Source organism: Pyrgilauda ruficollis, unplaced genomic scaffold, assembly GCF_017590135.1.
Source record: "Pyrgilauda ruficollis isolate IOZ18807 unplaced genomic scaffold, ASM1759013v1 scaffold4, whole genome shotgun sequence".
NCBI classification, from domain to species: Eukaryota; Metazoa; Chordata; class Aves; order Passeriformes; family Passeridae; genus Pyrgilauda; species Pyrgilauda ruficollis.
The window spans coordinates 2,578,474-2,605,432 of NW_024525489.1; the positions used below are offsets into that span (position 1 = coordinate 2,578,474).

At 41.9% G+C, this 26,959-nt stretch overlaps 1 protein-coding gene across 3 annotated transcripts in view; it reads right to left on the reverse strand.

The window, feature by feature from the left end:
* SMYD2 (SET and MYND domain containing 2) overlaps positions 1–26,423 on the reverse strand; it is a 28,758-nt gene extending 2,335 nt beyond the window's left edge. The window contains exons 1-11 of one of the 3 annotated variants that reach the window (XM_041477252.1): positions 26,134–26,423; positions 23,453–23,516; positions 16,492–16,602; positions 14,801–14,861; positions 11,892–12,016; positions 8,170–8,237; positions 6,355–6,457; positions 3,857–3,967; positions 1,960–2,080; positions 1,587–1,761; positions 90–198 (exon numbers count right to left, since the gene is read on the reverse strand). In XM_041477252.1, the coding sequence (XP_041333186.1) occupies positions 90–198; positions 1,587–1,761; positions 1,960–2,080; positions 3,857–3,967; positions 6,355–6,457; positions 8,170–8,237; positions 11,892–12,016; positions 14,801–14,861; positions 16,492–16,602; positions 23,453–23,516; positions 26,134–26,315 (1,230 nt within the window). In that variant the 5' untranslated portion in view covers positions 26,316–26,423. Of the gene's footprint in view, positions 1–89; positions 199–1,586; positions 1,762–1,959; positions 2,081–3,856; positions 3,968–6,354; positions 6,458–8,169; positions 8,238–11,891; positions 12,017–14,800; positions 14,862–16,491; positions 16,603–23,452; positions 23,517–23,885; positions 24,030–26,133 lie in introns of those variants that run through there. The other 2 variants (XM_041477254.1, XM_041477253.1) reach the window with 2 other exon arrangements.
* Positions 26,424–26,959: the final 536 nt, after the last annotated feature.

Below are 26,959 nucleotides of genomic sequence, written 5' to 3' on the forward strand. Positions count from 1 at the left end.
GCCAGGATCACTGATAGAGAAGCACCCAGTGTTTCAACGACCCCACGGCCGAACTGGTGTTATTAATGGAGAAACCAGGCAATAAATACCCTCTTCAGGGCTTTAACTCCAGCCGTCCTGTTCTTCAGCGCCATGTACAGTCTCCCTAATTTCAGCCACATAGAGGCAACATTCAGCGAGTAGGAGGGATAATGTTTACTGCAAGAGAGAAAGAAATTCAGCTTCATCAACTTTGGCAGGTTTATAGCATTTTCCCAGTTCTGTCTCCCTCTCATGGGGCAAGAAGTTGCCTCTCAGTGCCCCTGCCCATTCAGCACTCATCCCCTCTGCCGTGACTGCCAAGAGCTCGTGCCAATTGTGTCTGGGATGGGAACGCCTGTCAGCTGGGAATTGGACTGAAACTACCATATGCCTCTGAACAGCTGTCAGATGGCAATGACTTTCTGCCACTAGTTTTAATCTAGCCAGCTACAGAGAGAGCCTGCATTGTTATGAGTTTTTGGAGCCACCCTGCACACGCAGCAGTGGCTCTGTGTGCTCCACAATGGTTGGTGGGCTGGAAAGCAAGGGGCCCTCTCCAGTGTGCAGGGCACACATGGCAGTCTGTGCTCGCACACACTGAGCGGGCAGAGCTGACCTGGAATGCCAGGCTCAGCGCCAGAGAAGCTGGGCAAGTCCCAGGGAAGATAAATAGTACTGAGCCCCCAGGGGGGGAATGTTGGCTTCTTCTTTGTATCACTGCTCACTGCCAAGTGATCTGTGACTTTATGTTGGCATCTGTTCCAAAGGGAGAGCTTTTCTTGCGCTCCCCTCAGCTGGCAAGAAAATCTCAAGACGAGAATCTGGGAGATTCACGGCAGGACCAGACACAGCCAGCGTAACTGCCTGGCTCTCATCAATGGGCTCACTACTGCAAAACCAGAATTTGATCAAAAACAGTATTCATATCTCCTGCAGAGGCTGTGTGCTGCCCTGCCCCACGCAGGGCTTCAGCCTGGGCATTCTCCCACGCCTCCAGCTCTACAGCAGCAGGATCCGGGACATGGGGCACTCGGAGCTTGGAGCGCAGGAGCTGAGCTCGGCTCCTGCTCCCTCTGCTGCTCTGCCCCAGCCCTGGGACACGGCTCCGCTCTCCTGCAGCCGTACCCGCTGTGCTGCTGCTGCAGCTAGAGAGTGCTGGGAGACTGCGTGAGGCTGACAGCAACACAGGCTTTGTCTCCATTACCTTGTACAAAATACTGGCTGCAGGTGAAGTTCGAAGCCCTTCTTTAGTAAATAATTACAGTATTTTAGAAACTGGCATTTATCCAGCTAAGCAGAATTAGCACAGCACCTAAGGTGGCACAAAATTATTTTGAGAACCCAAACCAAGGATTTCAAAGTCAGTCCTGCTATATATTGCAGACCACATTCTGATAGTAATAAACCCTGTCCCAGCACTTAAATATTCCTTTTTGAGCAGTGGTATCATGGGAAGAACGTTTATACAACATATACACTGAGAGAAGTGATCTCTGCACAAATGTGTCTTAATTGTTCAGATTATTAATTAGAGCATTTAAAAAAAAATAGTCTCTCATATTTACCTGTAGGGTCTGATGATTTTTTGCCCATAACACAGTGCACCTTCCCAGTCCTGCACATAGAGACAGACACCCATGGCCTGGTACATCATATGTAACATATAAACATTACTGTCCTCAAACACTGCACCCATCTTGTCCAGGCTGAGTTCACAGATCTCCAGTAATTCACTAGGGGGTAGGAAGAAGTCAAGGAACACAATAACTCGATGGCCTCTCATTATACAGTTAGCTGATAATGCCTTCAGACACAAAGAGGACAGAGATAAGTTTAATTTGTACTGGTCATAGTATTTTTCCTTCATGTACTTCTGAAGCCCAGCAGGCAAGATTTTTAGGGGGCACACCAGTGGAGTCAGGGTAAGACAAAGGATATATTTGTAGTGTTTGGCTCGCCTGAATTCCTCAATCACGTTCCTGGCATATTTGATCATGTCCTTTACTGTCTCTGCTGACGGAGGATCATTCAGCTTGCAGATTTCCAGTTTCTCTTTATCCTGAAGGAAACACAATGGACCTTACAAAGGTAGGTTCCAAGCCCTACAAATAAAAGTGCACCTGCTATATGAAATTTCTCTAATAAAAAGACACAGATGTGAACTTAAACTCTTCAAAGAATGAAAAAACAAAGGTAGAATGTGCACCTGCAATTTTTCTCTAAAGCCTTGGCTATAAATCCTAGGATCCTCTGGCCTTCCAGTTCATCTGCCATTCTCTACTTCCATGAAGTCTCTTTCTTTTGAAAGATTGAAGAGCTTTTCAATTTTCTGTTGCAAGTGGTTTTACATAAGAAATTTCACTGCTCCCAAAAGATTGGGGTTTAAAACAAATTTAGGCTTAGTTTTAAGGCTATACCAGCTCAAGTACCTCAGGCTGACTACTAAATGATATCTCTGTGGAAAATGACATACTCTTAAATACAGAAAAGGATCCTGAAAAGGATCCACATTTCCATATATTTTGTTACTTCTGCTGGACAGCTCCACTTTCTCTTATCTCTCTGTCTAACATACTATTTCATGAGGAGCCAGCCACAACCTAAGACAATTTTTTGCTGTTTAAGCTTCACATTGTTGCAAGATTTTTTTCTTTTATTATTTAATCTGCTAGCAGAGAGAGCTACAGGGACTCTTTCCAAAACTGAAGGAAGCTAAGTGACAGGTGACTCCCAGAGTAGCACATTGTTGAAAATCACAGATGAAATCCTGGCTTCATTAAACTCAGTAGCAAAATTATCAAGGTAACTGTAGGGAAAACCACAAATTATATGGTATCAACAGAACGGCCTCAAGCAACAATACTGGGTACGATCTGGAAAAAAAAATTAGAAAAAATGACACCATGTAGGGGAAGGAAATGGTTGTCTGGCCACTTTCGGAAGCCTGGTGAAAATGGGAGGAAAAATTATCTGGAATTTAAGGATTAGATTATGCCAGACATACTGAGCTTGTCTGGAATGCTACACACAGCTCAATTCTTGTAGGACCTTCAGTGAAAGACGTCCAAATGATTGCACAGGCACAGCTGTCCCAGTATCTGTTGGGTTTGGGTACCCCTTTCCTGCAAGAAGTGCTTTTCTTTAAAACATCTAACACCTTGTTGTCAGGAACACTGTCTGGATCTTCCTTTGTTCTTTGAGGGGCACCAGTTCACATTCAATGAACATAACTCTAGCATGCACATCCCAAGAGTCTGTGATCCAGGACCACGCTGTCCCTCAGCAGACCAATATGAGGCTATTGTAGAAAAGATCATTCCTCAGATTCTGCTGCATCTCCAAGCCATCCAGACATGCCATACAATGCTCCCTAGAATTAGCTGAAATATCCCACCCAGGAAATGCAGCAGCACTCTATCCCAGAAATGCCCCAAGCAAGATTTTCTTGCTAGGAGTTGGTAGAAAGGATCAAATTTAAAAAAAAAAAAAAAAAGAAAAAAAAAAAAAAGAAAAAAAGTTCTGAACTAAATTCATTTGGCCAGGTAGCATAGACACAGTATAATTAACTACTTTTAACAATGTTTTCATCTTTGCTTTGTAGTTCAGCTTTAAATAGGCCTCTGCCAGGAAATTTCCTGGTGTATCATGATTACAGTGGAAAGAATGAGTATCAGAAAGCATTCTGGAAAGAAAGACAGAAAAACACAACCACCACCACCCCCCATCCCCATTATCCTACTTTGAAAAATGTAATTAAGACAGACAGGATACTACATCTAAGGACATGGGTAGGTACCTTGACAGTCAGAAGTATATTACACACCAATTGCATTACCTTTTCTTTTGTAGTGCACTCCCTGCAATCACAACTAAAGAAATAGGAGTCTCTTAACCGGTCATTTCTGTCTTCTGTGGGATACAGCAGGTCAATATAGCTGCTAAAAATCTACATGGCAAAAAAAAAAAAAAACCAACAAACCAACAGTTAATGAGAACCAGCATCACTAAACATATTTATTAAACTTGTTCTGATATATGTAGTATGACAACGACATATTCATGCAGCTTGTGGACCCCTGCAGCCACATCACCTGCCTGTTGCCTCGCATTCCAAGCCCTTGACAGCATCAGGAGCTGTCACTTGTGAATGCTACCTGACAGAGAAGTGTTCCTTTCCTATTCATTATGGAATTTCCCTCAAATATTACCCTGGCTTGCACCCAGGACAGCAAGATTCAGGTGTGGATAAGGAAACTATCGCAGCATAAATCTCAGGCTCCTGTCAGACTACAAAGAGTTGCTTCCTTTTCAGAAGTAAAATAATGATTTCAGGTATCCAGCCTAGGATAAATTACAGTGGCCTGGTTTTTTGGAGGCTGGAATCTCAAATTTTTCTTACTGAAAACCCACAAAAACTGGGGCAACAGCAGTCACTGGCAGCTTTAGAAACTTAGGACAAGACCTTTAGATCTCTGAAAAGAAGAGAGGCCCAGTGCTCCAGTTCAAGGAGAATGAATATCAGATTTACTTCAGCAGCAATATTTTAAAGCAAAGAAAACCTGCTTTTGAACATTTTAAAGGCCCTTCATATACACTATTCTTAAGTTTTCCTCTGTTTCAATGGTCTTCAGAAAAGAACCCCTGCAACTAGCTTTAATGCTGTGCTTTTAAAATGAGATCTCCCCCAAGAAACACGTTCTATGCACAGTGCAGTTGATCATTCTACACACCAAGGAACAGCTTTAGCTCCATTTCCTCATTTACAGTTATTTGAAATTCTTTGCTCAGTCTTTATACTTAAAGTTTCTCTTTTCTTCAAATGTAAAATTACACGTAATTTCATACAGCGCACCTTCTTCTTAAGTGTGAGTGTGTAATCTCACACTTTCCCTCACACTCCTCTCCTCCCTTCCAAATTTTTAAAGTATATGGAATGCAGGAACCACATTCACAGCAAAAAAAAAATTTAAAATGTTGCCCTGCAATGGCTACAGGGAGCCTGAAGATGGAGACACAGGCTGGGAGACTGCACAGTGACCACACACAGGCACAGCTCACATTTAGGAAATTCTGAAGTGTCAGAAAAGCAACTGTGCAAAACCTGTGAGGTCCTGGAGAGCTGATGCAAATTCTAAGGCAGAATTCAACCTGAAGGAGATGTCGAGCAACATCATCTACCTCTAACGATACACTTTCCCCCAAAATGCTAAAAATGTTTGGGATTCCACAACAAAATTCTGAAGCCAGAATCAGTCCTGTTGGTTACCACAATGCATTTGCAGTGAGTGCCAACATCACAGACAAAAATCATCACTGGCAAATGGTGTCAAAAGTAGTTGCTCACCTGAGTCATTCACCCTTGGCTACAGACTAAACTCTGTTCACAAGGGGGATCAGGTAAACACCCCAAAAATATCCTCTCTACCTTTCTTCCATGCTGATATTACACAGCTCAGAAAACAGTACATGTTACAAAAATCAAATCTGACCTTATCAGCATTAACTTTGCCTAAATAAATTAACATTTACAAATGAGCCATTGAAATTTTGTGCAAACTCCATCCCCAGAGACGATGTTCAGTATCTTCATTCCCTACAGGTATTTGAACATACTCCCCAGCTCTATTTAACATCTTTTTTTGGTTTTTTTTTTTTTTATTATTATTTTTTTAAGTAAAGCGCAGCTCTACTGTTTAAAACTTCCTGCCAAATTCATTATTTGACTGAGAAAGTTTCAAAGTAAACCTAGAGCCTTACTCAATTTCACAGATTTTTATTCCTCTTTGTTCAGTTTCACTCCACCTAAAACCACACATTTGTTCTTCTGTGATTTCCCAGCAAATGCCACTGAGGTGATATGACCAAGTCCCATGTTTTGTGGATGCTCTGTCCAAACAGAAGTCAGAGGATTTATCTGTACCCATTTACCTTGTTTATTCTGGCTTCAATTTCAACACATTACTATTATACTGGGACCTATTATAGCAGTAATAATTTGCTTTGATCTTGGAATTTTAAAGCACCAGCCAAACATCAGTAAACTCAGCCTCATTTTGCAGATGGGTAAACTGAGAGAGGGGCTGGCAGATACCAGTGACTGCTGCAGGTGCCCATCCCATGTTTTAGCAAAAAATAGGGTACTGCCTCCAAAAAAAACTTCAGTCCTCCAGAGCCACCCTAATTTTTCCAAAGCACCATCTTACATTTCTCTGAGAAACAAGAGATCCTTCCTTCCTGTTTCTAAACTGCCATCTAACTGAAATGATCCTTGAGAAGCAGAATGAATCCCGTCGGGCTGCGCGAGAACAGAGCACTTTCAAACGTTGCATTTACCTCCTCTCCAGGCTCAATCTCTCTAACAGCTCTGACTTCAGCCAAGGTTCCCTTGTAAGTCACAATCACATTTGGGCAACAGCTATGGTTCATCAATGCAACACTGTAAAAGTAGAAAAGTAAATGTTTACCCCAACCACCGCCACAAGCAACATGCAAAAAGTTAAGCACCACTTCACAAAATAAATAAGTCTGAAAGATTGAGTCAGTCTGTCTCTCTAAGCTCTTTTTATTCTGAGGCTTAACATGAAGGTAACCTTGGGAAAATCTGTTGTACTGTTATTTATTCTAATGATATGGAGAATGGCTGTGCTAATGAATCATTACAATTTTTAAATCCTATTATTGCAGAACTAGGCAAGTTATTATTTTCCCCTTCTTACAGTGTTACAGGACAGCTGACAGGTATGTTCATACAGCTTTACTATCAATGTGATAGACAGACTATTTTCCTCAGAGGAGAAAGAAAAACACGTTTAACCTAAAAGGAAACAAGTAAATACAGGAAAACAAAAGTCTTTGCTGCATTGCAAGTTGAGTGGGTGTTAAAATTTTAGCCGGCTTCTATTCAAATGTAAACTGCCTCCATGTTTGAAGTGGGAGGGAGGAGATCTCTGTCTGTTATACAAGTACATGACTTGGACAAAAATCTGGACGGATAGAGAAAAGTAAACCCCTTACTACCAAGCTTGGAGAAAGTGCAGTTCACTGCTTATCTAAGATAAAAAATTTAAGTTTAATTCTTTCTCTTCCAATCTAGCAAAATAACAACTGTCTCTTCAGTATTTTTAGCTCAAAGGCGTAACTGTTAATAAGGAAAGATCTGACTCTTGTATCCTGAGCATTTACAAAGTGATGGTGCTGGACATTTTTCCAGAACATCCTGGTTTAATACTATCCTCTTCCCACAACGACTCTAATCCTGGGCATTTCAAGGCATTAATTTCCAATCTGTAGATCAGGGATATAAACATCAGACAGACCTGCCTGGAGAAGAATAATCTGTGAAGCAAGGACTAGCTACTACTGCTTGTCTGCAGCACTTGGCAAAATCACATCCAGCTTTGAGTGGGCATTCGTAAGTTTCAGGTTACTTTGACACAGATAAGCTACGAGTAATCCAAGCCTCACCAGGAAGTCAAACTAAGCCTCAGTGCTAATACCTTCATACAGGCTGTGCAAAGATCAGGGGCAGAAAATACCCTCCTCTGCTACAATATTAAATGGGAAGGACAGATTTAAAAATGCAACAAATGTTTCTTGGCCCTAAAGAAAGCTGTAGTCCCCCATTCACGAACTGAGGTTAACACTTAACATCTGCAGTTTATTTGTAAAGCTAAGAAGCTTGTACATAATTTTTTTTCCCACTGTCATAACAAGGAGGCTCAAAGAAGCTATGAAAGGGATTTATTATTTGCCAAGGAACAAAGGTAGAAGGGATATTGTTCAGAAAGCACCAGGGGAAGGTTTCTACCCAGCCAAAACAGGAAGTTGTGAATAGAGCAAGTTACCTGCAATCCTTTTCATTTGGCTTTGATCATTACTTGATGTCCCTGTCCAGAACCTGCTACCCAAGTTAAGGGGTTTTTACCAACCTGAATATAGTTCACAATCTAAGTTTCAAAACAAATTACAACTGCAATTTTTCCAAAATTCCTGGATTTTTAAGAAAAACTGCAAATAATTTGCCACATTTTATTAGCCAGTTAAAGATATTTAAAACAAGATAAATTAATTCTTTTGGTAGATATCTACTTCCTCTACTTGTTTTGAAACAAGTTAATTTTATCTTTTAAAATATTAAAATCAACCTACTCAGGAAATATGGCTGATCCCAAATGAGAGAGTTCTTCATCTTCAATTGTGAAGCCATTACAGTTAACCTGAGGAAAAAGAGAAAGGTGCTGGATCAGCTTCTGGTCAGCTGAGTACTCCGCATGTTCTCACATGTCACATTCTCATACATAAAACACAATTGCAGAATTGTAATTTGCTTACAATTTTTCATCCACCTCTCCAGGACTCACAGGGAGCTCCATGACTTCTCGACAAGTGAAGTGAGGACAAAGTCCCACTCCAAAGGAATGCACAGGACACTAAAGAACTGATGGTCCAACACTTGTACCTGCTCAGGACACATCTAGTGAAGTGCTCCTTGGAGGCTCAACCAAGAGAAGTGGGTCTCAAAAAGAGCACACAAAACCTCACCCCAACATGAGGCAAGCAAACTTCATTGGGCCATGACAAGGAACGGGCCAAAGCAGAACTACACATGCAAGGAGCAATGCGGGAAAGAAGGGCAGTGAACTCAGCCAGGCTGGGGCAGTACAGAGCTTTGATGGAGCATGTGTCACAGAGACCTGCCACAATGGGACCTGTCATCAAAGACTGCACATATCAGCTACAGCTAAAGCACATGTGAAAACAACAAAAGCACCGAGAAAGACTTGAACCTCATAAAGACATAGAATAGGAGGGGACAGAAAAAGGACAGAGTATGAGAGGAAGTGTATTCCTAATTTAAACAGACACAGGATCAAAAGAACTTGTTCACAAAACTCTCTTATAGAATAGATTCAAGCAGGTTTTAAAACCTTCTCACTTTTGTTCTCATCCAAGTCAAAGGAATCTTACAGAAGTTTCAGCTTTTTCATGTGGTTTTTATGACTTTAAGTGGCCAAAATGCACCTCAGTCAAGTACTTTATTCCACTTCCACTTCAAATCCCACACATACTGACACAAAGAGAACCCTCTCCACATTCACCATTATCTCCCTACAAACATGAAAAAAGCGCCAGTAACTCACTAAAACAACTACTCACTAGAACAAGATGGCCAAGTCCAGTTAAATCTAGAAAGGGCACAACAACAGTCAATCAAGTATACTGCAGTATTTGTTTTGGAAAGGGTAAGAGCTGACAACAAATACTACCAGCAGTAATCACAGAACCATTGAATGGTTTGGGTTGGAAGGGACTGTGAAGATCGTATTCCGGTCTCTTGTTTTTTCTTCAATCCCCAGAGGCAGGGATGCCTTCCAGTAGAGCAGGTTGCTCACCAAGCAAAGTGCTTGCCCCACAAGCTGGAATGCAGCCTGGACTGGCTTTTAGAAATACACAAACACACAAAGCCAGTCCTCAGGCATGAACTGTTCAGGGTGAGTTCACAATTAAGGCAAGTATCGTGACTCACTCATCAGTACCTCTGCTATCTTTCCTTGATCTTTATTCTGTTATTTTTAGCAATATAGCACCCAAAGTTTCCCAGTCTCTCAAGATGACCAATGTAAAAGCATATCAGAACCAAAACCAAAATGTAATAGCTGAATGCAAAAACAATAGAAGGGAAAGATAATATCAACAGCAAGTAAGAGCATAAGGCTACAAAGGCTGACAAAGAACAGCTTGATGGTTCTCAATCACAGGGAAATATTTAAAAATATGTCGTGAGTTATCATCAACTCCCCTCCACTAAGCCAGAGACAACACAATTCGTGTAATTTCTAATATGATACTTTCATAAGAGGAGAGATTAGAAGGGATGAGATATCACTGATTTCACCAGATGAATGCATGACCAAAAACAGACAAAGTGGAGGGAGTGAAGAGACAACAGCAATAACAGTGGAGTTCAAGATTGTTCCCAATGGTGGAAAAGAGAATGTGCAAAGGAAGGCACAAAATGCAAGGTCTTCAAGGAAAGGGTGAGATGCTGGAACTTGAGGCAAGAGAGAAACTGTTGGAAGAGTATGACAAGCTGAGGCTGAGGAAGAAAAGCTCCAGCCTCAAGAGCTATATTCCACAGGGACAAAAGAGAATAGCATGATGCCAACAGCTGGAGAAGAGGGCTGTGAAAGGCAAGGACTTTGGACAAAAGAACTCTATTCCACTCAAAAGGACCATTTGCACTTCAGCTGTGTAACGAAGAGCATCAAGCAAAGTTCACTAAAAACAATGAGAAGGAGTCAGAGGTGTTCAAACCCCAATGACTGCCCTGCATCACAGAGAGAAACAATGGGAATGGAGAAGCAAAACAGACCACATGAGGCCAGAGTAAGTGTTGAAGGAAAACAAAGAAGCAGCAGCATATCCATACTACTGGTTTTGGGTCAAGTTAACTAATTATTAGGAAACATGTTTGCACAGCTCAAGTACAAGCACACCTCTCGTTCTTCTGGAAAGATTTATTCTGGGACTAACACCTCAGAAGGTTGCATCCTGTAAAACATTTCTGAAAAGCAGCCAGATGACTTCCGGAGATTTTAGTTCAAAAAATTCTAATGTTCACAGCGGCAGAGAGCTACCTGATGATCAGGATGAGCTTAAGGTAGCACCTACGGGTGACATCCATAGAGAAGACTGGATGGAATATGAGATCTGGGAGTCAGCAGCTCACAGAAGTCAGTTCAAGTACCACAGTCTGCTGGAGCTGCTCTTAGACAGGACATGAAACAAAAGTTACTATAGCCAAAATAATGAAATCTTTGGGAAATTCTGACTACATGCTAACAAAAGCATTCATAAATACCACAAGAAACTGGTTTTACTAACATCTTCAAAGTATCCATCTGACAAATATAAATTTTAAAGTCTTCAAAAGAGAAAAAAACCCTCGTCATTGAAAAGAAATGTGTAATTAGAAACAACTCAAGGGATGATAAGCAGATGCTAAACATCCTAAAGAATCATTCCCCTACAGAATAAGAGTACTTCTGTAGTAAGGAGATAGTAACTGTGCCTCCTTGTTGGTAGATACCCAGCTCTACCAAACAGGCTATTTCCATCCCAGCTTTCATCACAGAAGTCAACATCTGCCCCCATCTCAAGATATTATTTTACTCAGAAACCTAAGTACAAAAGTAGCTTATATTGAAGCAAAAGAGGGAAAAGAAGAAAATGGATCTTTCAGTATTCCACCGGTGTATTATTCCTTCCACTACAATACACCCAATTCAGATGCATATGAAAAGTAAGTGAGAAAAAAGAAATGACATATCAGAAGTTATCTAATAAGACATCCTGTCTTTCCTTCATCTCTCCAGATGGCCAAACCACCTGACTACATTTAAAAGCCACACACCAGATAAAAGTTTTAGGCTGCGCTTTCTGCTGCTCTTTCTACATCTCTGAAGTTTACTCCCTGTGAAGGTCAAACACAATGATGACCTGACCACAAGTTTGAAGCCTGAATGAAGGATTTGCCTCGGCAGGGTCTCAGGCTGGCAGCCTCCATGTTAGTTTAACAACAGCCACGCTATGTTTGGCCCACAAGAAGCTTAACTTGGACAGAGTTTATTAAAGGCTGTCAGTGTTTGAGAAGCACCTCATGGAAAGTCTGTATACAGGAGTCTCTCCCCTCAGGACGGAAGTGGAGCACATCCAGCCATTACTGCTCAGTGAAGCAGAAGTATAGTTATCTGTCCCTAAGATAAGCAAAGAGCTACCATTTCCATTGCCATTAACATTCTCCCCCTTCCAGAAAGGCTAAACTCCTACAGCACCATCCACCTAAGCAGGCTGTGTTCTAGCCAACTTACTTGTGCAAAGAGAACTACAAGGGCAGCATTGTCAGGGTAGTCCAAGTGCTTTGAGTAAAAGCGATGAAGAGCAGCAATGTCGTTCTGAATCAGCTCTCTCTTTTCATTGTCTAGTTTGTCAAGGTCTGTGGACAAAAAACACATTTCATTTCAGTAACAGGAAAACCCCTCCAGGTAGCCTTAGGTTAGAAGAAACCCAGACTTTAACAGAAACCGCTGAGGGACAAGCCACTTGGAAGTACTGCAAGAAGTGCCTGCTCTTCCACAAACATAATGTTGCCTCTGCTAAAGCCACACGTGTGCTACAAGAACATAAAATCACAGAATCACTAGGTTGGAAGAGACCTTCAAGATCATCGAGTCCAGCACATGCCCAACATGAAGGATTAAAAAGCATTTTCTGACATCTTTAGGTTAGCAGATAATTGGACACAGACTACTTTCCTCGGAGAAGGGTTGTAGTCTTTAAAGCACATTTGTTAACTCTAGCAAACAGCCCAGCAGCCCTGGCCCTCTGGAAGCCTTTCAGCTGGGGTAGCTGTCCTCAGCTGTCTGACACGACCTTACCAGCTACATGATCCCACCCACTGTGGCATGAGCTCACACTAAACATCACCCACCTGAAAACATGCTTTATATAATGAAACTTTCTCGTACAGACCTATTCCTTACCAGCACAAACCAGCCCAAACTGCTGCTAAGGCTGCTTATCCCTGCTGCTTTTAAAAGACGTGGTCTTTCTCAGCACAGAAGCCCCACCTCTTTGTGGCCACACATGACAGGGACCTAGCAACAACACTGGGGGCTACAGGGGTTCCCTTTGCAGCAAGAAGAGGATATGAAGGTGCCCAGGAATGCAATCCACCTGACCTATTGCAGGTACCTGCCTCAGGAGGTAGCAAACAGTGCCTGAAAGTGCCCACATCTCCACAGGCTGGGGGGTGACCACCAACAGAGATGTGTTTAGACATCTACTAATAGAAGACAGCAGGAACATCAGTGGAAATGTCCTGGCATGTTGCTGCCTGAATAGCTGGCAGTAAAGTCCAGGGTAAGGAAGCAGAAAGGGCCTTTGCATGGTATCCACAGATGTTTTATTCAGCCGTGCAGTGAGACATTCAGGTCCCAGGCACACACACATGGAGGGTTCAGGTTTTCTCTCCCAAGGGGCCAGGGCTGACCCTGGCCTCGGGACAGTACAAAGATGAGGGCCAATCAGGGAATAGGGAGGGAGTGGCTCAGGGACATAGGAACGGACATAGGAACAGGGGAAGGAGCCAACAGGGTCTTAACAGCTTTTTGAGGGAAGCTTCTTGTGTCTCCTTAAGCTAGGGAATGTCCCCCAGGGTCTCCACACTGGCAGACCTGCCAACTGTATTCCATTATGGGTTTCTCCAGAGATTTACCCTCAGGCCCATGACAAGTTCTAACCAAAGCCATGGCCACTGAACCTTTCCCTACCTCATCCATGCAGAGTAAGCTAGATGATCCACCATATGCTCCTGGAACCCTCTCTCTCCCCTCAAGAGCAGAAGGTTTGGAAGTGGCAGTGGCAGTGTTACTAGTTCTCTCCTGCTCTCTCCAACTCAAAATAATAATGGAGAGAAAAGGCTGCACAACAGTCAAAGAAGGACGAAATTGTTTGTAAGAGCAGATGTGAATGATGGGGGAGTCACAAAAAACGCTAAGGAAAATGAAATTGGACCATTTGATGAGAATGAAGACAAATCAGAAATAAGAAATTCTGAGCTTCCAACTGACAGCCAAGTGCCTTTTCCTGTCCTGTGTGTGGTGTTGCAAAGCATAAGACAACTGATAAAGGTGTGCTAAGCAGTGAGGTGAATCAAAAAGCAGCAGGAACAGGCATGCTTGCTAACAAAACAAAGGCTTCTAGAGGACGAGTGGGACACTGCAACAGAAAAAAACATTTCAGCCTTTTATCTCTCAAATTAATAAATTATTGAATACAAGCTGCAATGCAGAAGAATACACAGACACTTACCTATTGTCCTCAACCTCAATCCTGCCAACTTATCTGCAGAACTATCCTTACCATAGGCAAAGTTAAAGGTAGGCATTTTTCCCCCTTGTTCCCCCAGTTGTCCCAAAAACAATGACAGGAGCTTTTGTTCAGGAGGCAAATAAGACTACTGTGCTTGGTTACTCTGCTACCTCAAGTCCTAGCAATAAGTACATTTATTCAGCATTTTGTAAAAGGTTTTGGAAGCCATCAGAGTGAGTAATATGAATATACAATCTATTGCCTCTGTGTTTTATTATGCTCAGCACCAAGAAAGACTGGTGAAAACTGTGCCAGGATGGGCACTAATGGTCAGTTTCTAACTCGGCCTTACTGGTTGTAAACAGTAGCTTTCCAGTTAAAAGCAAGCCATTGCCTTATCTCCTTCTTTGGATTATTTTAGAGCATTTAGGACATGGAATCATATACAACATGTCAGATTTGACTGGCAGTGACAGATACTGAAGCACAGTCCAGAGGGTTCTGCAATTAGCCCCTTAGTCACTGTCACCATCAAGCAACTGTGCTGTCTCTGATTTTATGCCTCCTGGTAACAAATACCAGCTATTTTAATTTTGCAAGATTACAATTCTCAAAAGACACTAGAATACCAGAGAAGCAAGAGATGGATGTATGCTACATAATTTAACTCTGTCTAGGTTTTCATCCTTGTTTCACAGCTCCCACAAACAGCCAAGAAAAAAAAAGAAAGAAAGAAGAGCACTGCACTTTCATAAAAATGAGGAACCATAATTCTCTTTGTTTACTTCTTTCCTCCAGCAGGAGTGGGATCTTCTGAAAGGTGTTGATGAAGGGGAGCCACGGGGAAACAAATCATTAATACAGTTAAGTCAAAACCTCTGTTTACCTGCAAGCCTTTTTTACTTACGTGATTCAAACTCTTTTACAGCAAGCAGCTTCTCTGACTGTGTTCTTTCAGGGTGAGTTTTCTAACAACAAAGGGGGGGGGGGGGAAAAAAAGAAAATATTTTAATGTTTCCCTTCAGCAGTTTTGTGTACTCATTCAGAATTTGGGAACTCCTACCTGTAAGACAAACCCAAATCCACAGTCTATGGAATTTATAAGAGTTGATGAACACCAATGAGTTAAATTGACTGCCCTAACTAAAGGCATAGAAATATTCTCTCCACACCAAATTAGGCAGCCAAAGATGAACTCCTCTCAAATTTATATACATAAACTGAACAGTATTTTAAATATGTCATTTGCTTTGTTCTGAACACCCAGAAAGCTGCTAACAATAGCAAGCAGGCAGAAGACAGGCTTTGCTTTGAGGAAAGTGAATAAACTGACTGTTGACAGAGTTCAAAAGCAGTGCTCCACTGTTGGCCTAAGGCCACTTCTTTGTAATCTTGGCCATTAAATATGGCTTTGCAGGTGGCCCAGCAGCTGAGGTTCAGGGACTATGGTTTGCATATTTAGCTTTTATATGACATGTAGGGTTCTCCCCCCTCACTGTAAGCGATGAAAGCAGAAATTTACTCCAACGACTTTTTGTCATGAAACATTCGATTTTGTTTGTGGATCACCCCCAAACGGCGCTTTAATTAAGTCACACACGTGTACATTCATGCACACACATCTACACACACAGCAAGGATGCAGCTACCTTCCCAGTAGGCCACCAAAATCCTCCCTACATACAGTATCCAGGTTGCCCTTGTCACATAACCAGACCTCAATCACAAAAATATCCCTCAAAGAGGATTTGTTTTTGCAGAGAGAGTTTGGAGCTCTACAAAGATACACAGCACAATAACCTTGAAACTCATGAATCCCATCCCATCCCTGTAAGCACTTGTGTTATCCCCAGTATCCATATAGTTAAGGAACACTGAAATGGAGGTTGACATTGCAATCTTCTTTCCTTACTCACAATATTCTTTTTTTTCCAAATACCAAGGGTCTAAGATTTCTCTCTCACTCTGGTTTTCACCAGCTATCTCATAATCATAAATGTTTATGCCTGAATACCTCAGAGGTGTTTTGACTCACAAATGTACTGGGAGTTATATGCTACACAATGCTATGCAACTGTAGCTGAAAAATACTACAACAGACAACTGCTTCATAAAGGTATCAGTGCCTGCAGCCAGACAACTCCAGTAGCATTCCTTGGAATTAAACCCAAATAGCAAATCTTATTCTTCTTTCTTTTTATCAGTGTCGTCTTGGTGCTTGCCCACATGTGTAACCAAGAGCTCAAATCTACCAGATCAGGGGCTGAAACACCAACATAAAACCATCAGTAAATATTTCCAGGCTCTGTTCAGCAGTACGTTGGCCATAGGTTACAGCTGAAGACCTCACTAGCCTTTCTCTAGCTTCCCACAAAAGTCTCCAGCTGGACCATGCTGGCCCTGACCCTGCTGCAGTGGTCTGATGGTCAGCTCATTCAGCTGCTCGAGCTCTGTGTTACACCTGTCTGTACACAGGAAACGTGTGTGTGTGTGTGTGTGTGCTTTGCAGGGACAGTTACTGTCGGTCAATTTTAATTTTCCTGCCTTCCCTGGCACCCAGAGCAGGAGCAAACCTCCCAAGCCTCACTTTCTGCTCACCTGTTTGGCAAGGATCCTTGCTGTTAGCCTCACAGTCTCTGAGGGATGCCAGTTCTGCCCAAAAGTGCACATGGAGGCACATTCCAGCTTGTGCATTGGCCAGTCTTCCTTCTGAAAACAGAGAAAAAAATACTTTTAAAAAAAAAAAAGAGCCATGGAGATAAACTTATGAAAAAGGGGATGAAGCAAGTCCTGCCAGATCCTAGAGGTCAAGTGAAATGTGTTTTCTTTAAAAAATAAGGTGACACTCACTAAACCAGAACAAAAGCTTGAGTCACATTTAAGGGGTACAGCTATCCTGCTTTTTTTCAAACAAATTCACAAGGGATGAGCTGAGGTCAGAACATCTTCACTTACTCAACGGAAAAAAAGTATTAAATGACAAAGAAGCAAATAGACAACATGATTTATAAATCACCAGTTCTTATTGTTCAGATCAAGAATGTGAGGACACAGTAGGTCTGAGCTTGATGACTTTATTGGGTTGATTTCCATTTAATACCTTGGCCCCTCACTATGAGGTGACCCTGGTGTAATCAGGAGTAATGTGTCTGAAGTCAATGGATTCACAACCATTAAGAATCATTTGACTGTAAGGTCAACCACAAACATTCTGATGGAATTATCAGATTTTTTCTCCTTAAATGTTGAAGAATTAAAGTACAGCTAGACAATGAAAAAACACTAATACAGACAAACATTTTAGTTAAATGTACAGAATATAGTTTAGGTAATGCATAGCATATTCCTAGCTTAACAGACAGTAACAACATACAGGAGTGATGGCACAAGGCACTCACCGGCTTTTGTCACTCAACAAATTTCATCCAAGGCCACAGAATCTTCCAAACAATAGCAGAGAATCACATATTAACAATCTGCACTAGCCCAGACTGTCCTCAGACTGCATCAAATTTTATTTTATTAATTCATTTAAATATGGAAATAATCAAGCAATGCACAGGAATTTATTGCTATATCTCATCCCAAACACACGTTTATAGCACTATGTTAGAACAGAATGACAGTTTTCTGTCTGCTTAGGGAGCATCAAACTTTGCTTTCATACCAGATTCAAACTGGTGGAAAACACTAGCAGAGAAAAAAACTCCCAACAAATCCCACTAATCTGTGAGTGAAAACTTCAAAAAATTTTAGCACCTTCCAGAATGTTCTTAAATCCCATTACTCTGATTCACTCAGTATGGCAGATCCTGTGTTGGCCCACTTAGCCCCAGTTTTTAAAAATAATTTTAAAAACCCAACAATATGACCCATCATAGTGACTGAGTGGCACAGAAGGAACAATTTCCCTCAGCTGCTTAACCACTAAAGGCAAGAGCTGTTTGAAACACCAGGGAGACACAGTGGAGGCTGCCTGAAGCATCTACACAGGACTGGTAGATATGCTACAGGACTACTGGGAGATGGATTCCTTGTGGGAGCTACATACAGCACCCCAAAGCAGGAAACAGTCAGGGGAATCAGGACCCTCAGTGCCTCCTGCCTTGGCTGGTCAGCTTATTTACAGGTTTTGCAGATCAAAACAATAGCTAAGATTACCAATTTCAGAGTTACTACACCAAAATTTCTTCCACTGAAAACAGTTATTTTAAGTGTCCTGGGCACAGACAGCTTTAGGAGGTTATTTTATTAGGAAAAGAAAGGTCAACACATGCCCCAGCCTTGGGTAGGATTTGAAGCAGTGCAACACTGCAAGGGTATTCAACCCCTCACAATGTCAGCTGTGCTGTCCTCGATAACCCAGCATGGTACTTCCAAAAAACCTACATACAGGCTGCTTGAAATAAGCTCCAGTGTAAATATTCTAAGAGGATGGCAATACAGACCAGAACCAAAATAGTATATTACACTGTAATCATGTCATGTGAAATTACACTCTCAACTCTCCTATAGCTGTCACACTACAAAATGCATCCCCGGAGAGACCCATTTCCTATGTATGCCCCAAAACCTTTTCTGGAAAATTCGACAGCCTTTGCTAAGGAATCTACAGGCCAAAGGCTAAAAAGAGAGAGGGAAATCTCACTTCTCACCTCTTCTTACTTACTCAGGACACCCACTAACTTTAGCATGCTTGTTCATAAAGAGAAGGCACTGAACCTGAAGCTTTGCAGGACTCTCATCCATACACACACATTAAATAAACAGGAGAAATTACCTGATAAAACAAAAAATCAAAATGCAAAATCACGTGCCTGTCTTGAAGTAGTGTTTTTTAAAAAAAAATCCATTTGTCCCTTTATTCTTTACACATCGTTAATTAAAATCTTTCCCCAGACAGAATCATACTGAGTTATATGAACTGGTAGGGAGGTTAAAGGGACAAGATACGGCTGAATTGTGCAAAATGAGATAAAAGCCTGAAAGACCATAAAAAAAGAGAGAGTTCTGATGACTGAGTAATACCTGGGATAGAAACACCATGACAGCAGCTTTCCCTGCGATCACAGCAGGACTGTATTTTGCATTCTTTTCCACATTTTCCTCCAGGTAGTTTGAATTACAACAAGTAGCATTGTTCTAACTGAATCCCTAGTGCTCCGTTAATGATATTTTCTTCCTATTTTCATTATATTCACAATATTTTTTCCTTCATTTAGGAGTGACAACATTTTTGGAAGGGAAGTTCTTTAAAGCTTATGCCTTTTACATCAAAGCATGGGAACACTCCTCTTCACCAAGTTCTTCAAAGAGATTCTTCCTTCCAGGACTACTGGACTGATTCCCAGAACACTGTCTTATACCTCACCATAGGAGAAAAACAACAAGTGACAAAATATAATATTAAAAAAAATAAAACTCAAGTCCAAACAAATGTCTTTATACCTCCTTTTTAACATGGGCTTTTTCAATACGAAATAAAAACTATGTTCTATTTCACTCAATCGAAAAGAAACACACATAAATACCAGAGAGAAATGATGGGCAAGCCAGTGCAGGGGTTAGGCTCACTTCTTCAGAATCTTAAGGCCCAATTGTGATCAAATGGCATCCAATTCCTTAACTGAATTTCAGTGAGGCAACTTCTGATGTCTGATATTAATTGGTAAAGTTCTCTGATACAGCCTTTCAACAAGCAGTGAAGGTAAAAGTTTTATACATCTTCTCAGCCATCCTTCCCTATCATCATTTACCAAATACTGAGCTATAGAGGGTATTTGACTTTCATGGGTTAACACTTAACATGTTCACAGAGACCTTTACCAAAGAAAAATACATTGGCAAACTTTTTGTATAGGGGGACAGACATCCAGTGCAATCTTGCAGTGTCAAAATCCTTTTGAGCAGAATCATTACAGTAAAAAATTTTGTATTTTTTTCTACATCTTAACAAAGAGGAGCAGGCAATTTCTACAAGGTCCCATTTAAAACACACCTGCTTAATTACAGGTGTGCAACTACATTTTGAGGCTTACTAGCTGGTTAAAAATACCTGTTTCAGTCACTCCAGAAATACCAACTACAGCAGCCTTTAACGTGATATGTTGAGAAAAACCCATAAATTGTTTGTTCAAAATATATTTCAAACGCTGAAAATCACCACACAAACATCTCCTTCTGCACACTGGCTAGCAGACTTCCACTCTCTTTGGGATAAATGATAGCCATATGTAATAACAGCAAGAGGAGTTCCAGTAGCTGGTTCAAGTTCACCAGGTCCAAAATTACAAACACATAACCCTCTTAAAACATTTCTCTTCAGGGTGTTCCAGCAGCTAATTTCTAAAGAGAAAAAATGAGCACAGGTCTCCTCCTGCTTGACTAAAATTATTATAATATAAGAAGTCAAGACCTGAACAGCTGCAGATGGGGGCTGAAAGCCACTATTGTAACAGGCCTGTGCTCCAAGGAGGTGAAACTGGAGAGTGGGATGGTGTGAATCTGCTGGAAATCACAATCCCTTTTAAAAGGAGACCTGGATTAGGGCTTGGGGAAAGAAAGACCCAGCAAACCCAGACTAGATTTAACCCGCAAAACATTAAAAGCAGCGAGGACAGGCAGTGAAGGCAACTTCCATTCTTATGTGCCCTGAATCCACACCTATGCAAATATCCAGCTTAATACAGGCCAAACATGTGGTTATCCATCCCAAAAGCAAAATAAGAGACCAAAACAGGAACATTAAGGAGCTGTGCCAAAGCCTGTGTGTGTACATAGATCCACCTCTCTCCACAATGATCAAGAATTCCTATGAGTTGTGGTATAGGACGTCTTTAAGTAAGAAAAGAGCAAGCTCAAAAGCTTTGGGTTTTTATTCCATATGTCTCATGTGGTAAACATTTGTCTAACTGCATTGTATTGACTAACAAGGTACTAACCAATATATTAAATCATACCATGCCCTCATTGGTTGCTGAATTGAGCAATTTTTAGCTGAATTGACCAAAAAAATATGGATTTACAGGGGAAAATTAACTTATAAAATAAAAATGAAATGAACAATACCATGACAGTTCTCAAGCCCTGGCCTTTTATGACTGTTGCATGGTATCTCACCTCCATGCAGGAAAAAGGGACACATTTCCTCAACATTCTAGTATTACAAATTCAGTACCAAGGCACAGATATCCTTTTTAGCTTTTACAAAGAATTGCTGAACAGCTGAAAAGTGCCTTTGAACAAGACAGCGATGAAGATGCAGAGCAGACTGACTGTGTAGCATATACAGTCAGTGGAGACCAGTTTCTAGAGAATATTGTGCTTGAAGGTAATTTTGAAAGAATATCAAAGAATTCCATCTCAGCAACATTTATAAATTTCATCAGACTGACTCAGAAGGGCCCATAAGATGGAAGACAGCGTTATATCAACTAGGGAATCAAAAGCCATATGTATATCACCAGCAAGAGTGAGGTGCTAGTACCTATGCATGTCATACTATAGTTTAGACACCAACAAAATCTAAAAAAGGCCTTCATATCTAGAGCATCATATCACATACCAACAGGTAGGAAAGATTCTGATTCACTAACTTATCAGACAGACAAGCTTTTACTGAGCATCAGCTTTAGCAGACTTAAGGACACTCAGTTTGAGCAGTTCAGGTTTTTACTCTAGGAACATGTCCCTCTAAAGAGAGAGAATTCTGACCACCAAAAAATAAAAATTAAAAAAAAAATTAATCTAAAGAAAAGCAATACATATACAAAACTTTATCAGGAATAAAATAAAATAAATCAATTCCTCCTTGTTTGTAAATGTAAAAGTATAAACTTTGTCAAGGCTGGGAGTCAGGACTCTGAGGGAGGGCCACTTGGTGATGAAAGCAAAGGACCATGGATGAGAAGAAATAAGTTCTTCTACTTCCAACGTGACATCTACTTCCTATTTTCCCCAGCACAAATTACTGAGCTTTCCTACTTCAGAAAATCTTGCACAGCTGTTTCACAAACCACTGTACATTTTATATAGTAAGAGAAGAAACTCAGAGTCTCAGATAAAAGCTGCTAAACAGCCGCTTTGTTCAAGGATTTCCTTACCTCATGTAGTAAATAGCCTGTATAATAATAAGAAATAATGACATGAGGAAACATTTCTTATAAACAAGCATTTTCCATGAATGAATCATAGGTTTTCTCTTCACTGACTTTAAAGCTCATCCAAATTTCTCTCAAGACCCTTAAAGATGCTCATACAGTAAGCTTTCACTTTGGAAATTCTATGAACTACTGAAATTTTGTAAAAAACTCATTTCTGTTAAGCCTTTTGAGTTCTCCTGGTGCCTCAAAACCAAAAGGCTATTTGATTCACCCAAAACTCACTAGGATCCTGTGGGAAAGCAGGAAGTTGGGGAGGTAATAGAGGGAAAACTGAGGAGAGGTCAGGCTTCTTTTGAAACTCGTGCAACAGGAGAATAAGAGACATCCTCGAAATAAAAGCAACAGCCATGTCCAAAGTGTGTGGGAACTGAGCAGCACTAATCACGACATCTCTCTCCAGGTAATGACAAGAGACTACTTGGCATGGACCCATGCACCCAAGAGCACGTTAACATGTGGGACAAGGTTTGGATTATTTATGGCTAACACACAGCTGCATGCCAGACCTTGGGCCACTCAAATCCTTCATAAGCATTGTTCCACACTTCATGCCCAGCACCACAGACCTTTCATAACTCACATTATTCAACCAGCAACACAGTTGAGTTTTTCCACACAGAAACTGGATAATTCTTCCCCATCAAGCTGAGGGCCCAAAAAAGGCTAGATTCTAATATTCTAATCCTTTTTTCTGTGGTTTTTTTCTCCCTATTTTTTTTTAATTTGCTTATTCTAGTTTGAATTAAAAACAGAGTTAAAACTGCATGTAAACGTTTTGGACATCTTTGTATTGCCCCACTATGCACTTATATTCTACATCCAGGGGTCTTTGAAAAAATGGGAAAAGAATAGAAGTTGCCACAGCAAGTGAGGGAGAAAGCCTGATAGGTTTCAAATGGTTATGACTACCATCAGCTGTGGTAGTCTCAATACTCAAAATATTTGCAAATATTCTTAAAAAAAAAACCAAAAACAAACAAACAAACAAAAAACTCTCTCTCTCTCTCCTAAGATGGCTATTTAGTGATTTGATTTTTTTTCCATTAGACACAGGATATCTTACCAGTTTAGTGAGCTAATGCTAAATTATCAGGACTGTCCTTAAAGGAAGAAGTAATACAGACATAATTAGTAGGTTGACAGGCAGCTCTAATCAAAGTCTCAGTGCTACCAAGCCCTGAAGCTGCTGATCTTGAAAGACTCATGCAGACCATGGCGAAATCCTGTGATTGTCCAATGCACAGCTCCATGGTCAGCATCTGTGGGATACTGGAACTGGCTGGAGTGTTATTAACCATAGCGACAATTAGAGCATATCAAATGCCACACAAACAAAAACTGGAGTTCTGCAACCCCCACCCTCCTTCCCCCAACCCTCACAAACTGCATGACCATACCTGACATTCCACATTGCAATAAAAGGCCTGTTTACATCTTCCACACTTGGACAATCCTTCTTTCCTTAAAAAAAAAAAAAAAAAAAAAGAAGTTATTTTGTTCTAGAAACCCGAATGAAATAAAAGTGTATACTGGATCAATTTTTGCATTTCACAATGAAAACTCCATTAGACTTTCAAAAGCACTTTTTTTTCCAAGCAAGTCTCATTATGAATTCTGCTTTCCTGATAAATTGCTGGGTTTGGAAACATGTTACTCTATGCTATTTGACAGACAGCATCATTTTTTTGACACTATATGAAGCATAATGAGCTAAATTTCTTGTGTTTTACAAACTTTAAAACTGCTCTGTGTACTTGTTCACCAATATTAACCCTCTATAGTCTACCGCTTCTTTGGTTATAGAATGCACAACCTTTGTTGAGTAAGTACCTCCAAAAGCCAAGAAAAAATAATATGTTATTAAATATACTGTTTGATCTCCTGTCACCTGAGAGCCCCTTACTGTCCCACCCTGTCTGCTCTGATATCTGTGTATTCTGAGCAGACCTAAGGCTCACACTCTCCTTTTTTACATTTGTATATACCCCACCAGAGGGAACTGCCACGAGGAAGGTCCTTTTCTGCTTTAAAGTGCATGTGTTGCAACAGATCCCACCAAAAATAGAACATGTGTTACCCAACAAGTGACATTTTGGTATGACAGCAATAGGGATCTCTCAGCAGTACTGAATGCTTTTAAAATGTCTACACACCCTCCCTGGGGTAAGTAGCAAAAAAAAAAAAAAAAAAAAAAAAAGCCTTACACTGAGGTAAGCTCACTGGAGTGAATCAAGGATGAGAGTCCTTATATGATGTGATAGTGTACAACATTTGGGTGGTCACTGGTATTTGGAGCCCATAAAACCCAGCAAGTCTGGCATCCTCTGATTGTATCTGCAAAGCACACAAGGTGCAATCTGAGCGAGCCGGGCTAACATCATGACGCCTCTCGCTGACATTACAACCGCGTATTTAAAGTAACAACCACTATCTCATGCAAATACAATGTTACGGCCTCATTTTGCCCATGTTACCGCCAAAGTTTTCACGACAACTTCGCCAAGTTTCCCTTCCTAAGGCTGGTGTCGGGCCCACAACCTCCCTGCTAGGGCTCTTTGCAAGTTGTACCAGCAGTTTGGAATCTAGTACGTGCTAGTTCAGTGCTAATGCAACAGTCACAGACACAGAACACATGTCTGAGTGCTGGCGGATCACCTTACATCGCCGAGACATCGTTCCTCTTAGTGGCACTTCATCACCCTGGTGTGAAATAAGTTTCAGATTACCCCACTAACTGCTGTCCTGCTGCAGTCAGTGGGCTCCTTGATTGCTGTGGTTCTCCAGAGCTCCAAAGGAGAAGCTTGCATGGATAGCAAGGAGCTGCTCCCGAAGATAACTAAAAGCTATTCTGTGAGCTTTTATCTCACAGAATTAACTATTATCCTTACAGTATTACTTCATATCAGTGAAGTATGGAACTATTCCCCGGTCCTTTGGCAGAAAAATCTGAATATGATAAACAAAACCAGACAGCTTCTCTGGCACAAGGAAACTTGTGGTTAGGTACAAGAGTTAAAAAAACCCTAAACCCAAAAGCAACACTTCAATGCAAACCTTACAGGCTGGGAAAAGGTGTAAAAGAGGTGAGGAAAATCACCTCAGCTGTACCCTTCTTCAAATTAATGGAACTGGCTTCACTAGGAACTATATTAGATGATCATAGGCAAAGAGAGGGGTGAATCAAGTGACCAAGTCATAAGCCAATAAGGTAACGAGGAAAGAAAAAGGATGCATGGACAAAAATACTACAATTGCAACAGTTGCTTTTCTTTCCTGAGGCAACTACTAAAATTTGCTGTCAGTTATAACCAAGTAAGCACTTAATTCCTCAGTAAGCTGTGTGTAACGAAAGTACTACACCTTCTAAAAATATGATGTGGTGTGACGTGCCAGAGTGTCATATCCATGCTGAATTTGCTAACCCTAATACACCCTAATACACACTGCAGCAGCTCGTATTGAGAGGCTTGAGGCAAACACTTGAATACCTCCCCTTCACACAGGTGAGGAGGCAGCTGCAGAGGCCCCGGCAAACTCGAGCCCCCCGCATCCCTCCAGCACCAGGAATCCCGAAGCACTCAGGAGCAGGCAGCACTCCAGTCCCAGTATTCCCAGCCAGGAGACAAACAAGTTCTTGCATTGCCTGCGCTCCGCCCCAGTAAGTGATTTGCAGACTAAGGTTTCAGACAGAGGTAACATATTTCTGTATATTTCAATACGGAGATATATACATTTCATTCACAGATATTCCCTGCGCACTAGGGAATGTGAAATGTGAATTAGGCGATTGCAGACCCTTCCTCCCTTACCAAACCTTCATTAAAACCAGCGAACACGAATTTATTACAAAACTAGACGGAGCAATGAAACTTCCTGCGAGAGGATGGTTACGCACGTGTCTACGTGACCACCAGAGCACGGGAAGAGCAGAATTTTTTTTTTTTTCTTTTCCTTTCTCTTTCCTGAGCTGCTGAGCACGGAAAACCAGCTTTGACTTTAAACCTCCGTGCTGCCACAGCACCACGAGCCGAGGAGGGGGAAAGTTCTGCTGCCGCCACGCAAAAGCCGCGGGCCCTACCTGGCGAAGCAGCCGTCGCAGTGGCTGCCGCGCTCGCTGACGGTCAGCACGGCCACATAGGCCGGGCAGCTGAGCAGCAGCTCGCCCACGGCGAAGCGCCGCCGCGCCCGCAGCCCCCGGCCCTTGCCGGCGCTGGCGAACCTCTCCAGGCCGCCCAGCTGCGGCGCCGCCTCCGAGCGCATCCCGGCCGCGGGGAGGGCAGGGGAGCCGGGCGGGTTCGCAGCGCTGCTCTCGGGAGCCCGGGGCCGCCGCCACTGCACGCCCGCCAGGGAAGCGCCTCCTCCGGGCGGCGCGGGCCCCGCCGGCGGCTGCGCACCGGGAGCCGCTGCCCGCCGAGGCCTGCGCGGCGCTCCGGCACCGAGCCCTGCCCGCCCGCTCCGGGCTGGCCTCGGGAGGGGCTGCCCATGCCAACCTGTGTGCGGTGGAAGCATCCCGCAGATCCACCCGGATCTCGGGCAGTGAGGACAGCGGGACGAGGCTCTCCCGCAGCCCTCACAGCCCTCTCGTTAATATTAGCACCTAACACAGCTCCCAGTGAAGTCAGTGAAGCGAGTCCTATTCACTTGAAGAAAGGTACAAATGAGGTGATTTTGCTCTCCTCCTGCATACCAGTGGCTTTTCCCAGCCTCTAAGATTTGCGTTGAGCTGTCGTTTTGGGTTTTTTTTTTTAGTTTTTTTGTTTGTTTTTTTTCTTAACTTACGTGCCTAAGCACAAATTTTCTTGTGCCATAGAAAGTGTCTGGTTTTGTTTATCACATTCAGTAGATTTCTGTCTGCCAAAGGACCAAGAAATACTTCCATGCTCCATTGCTATGCAGTAATAGTT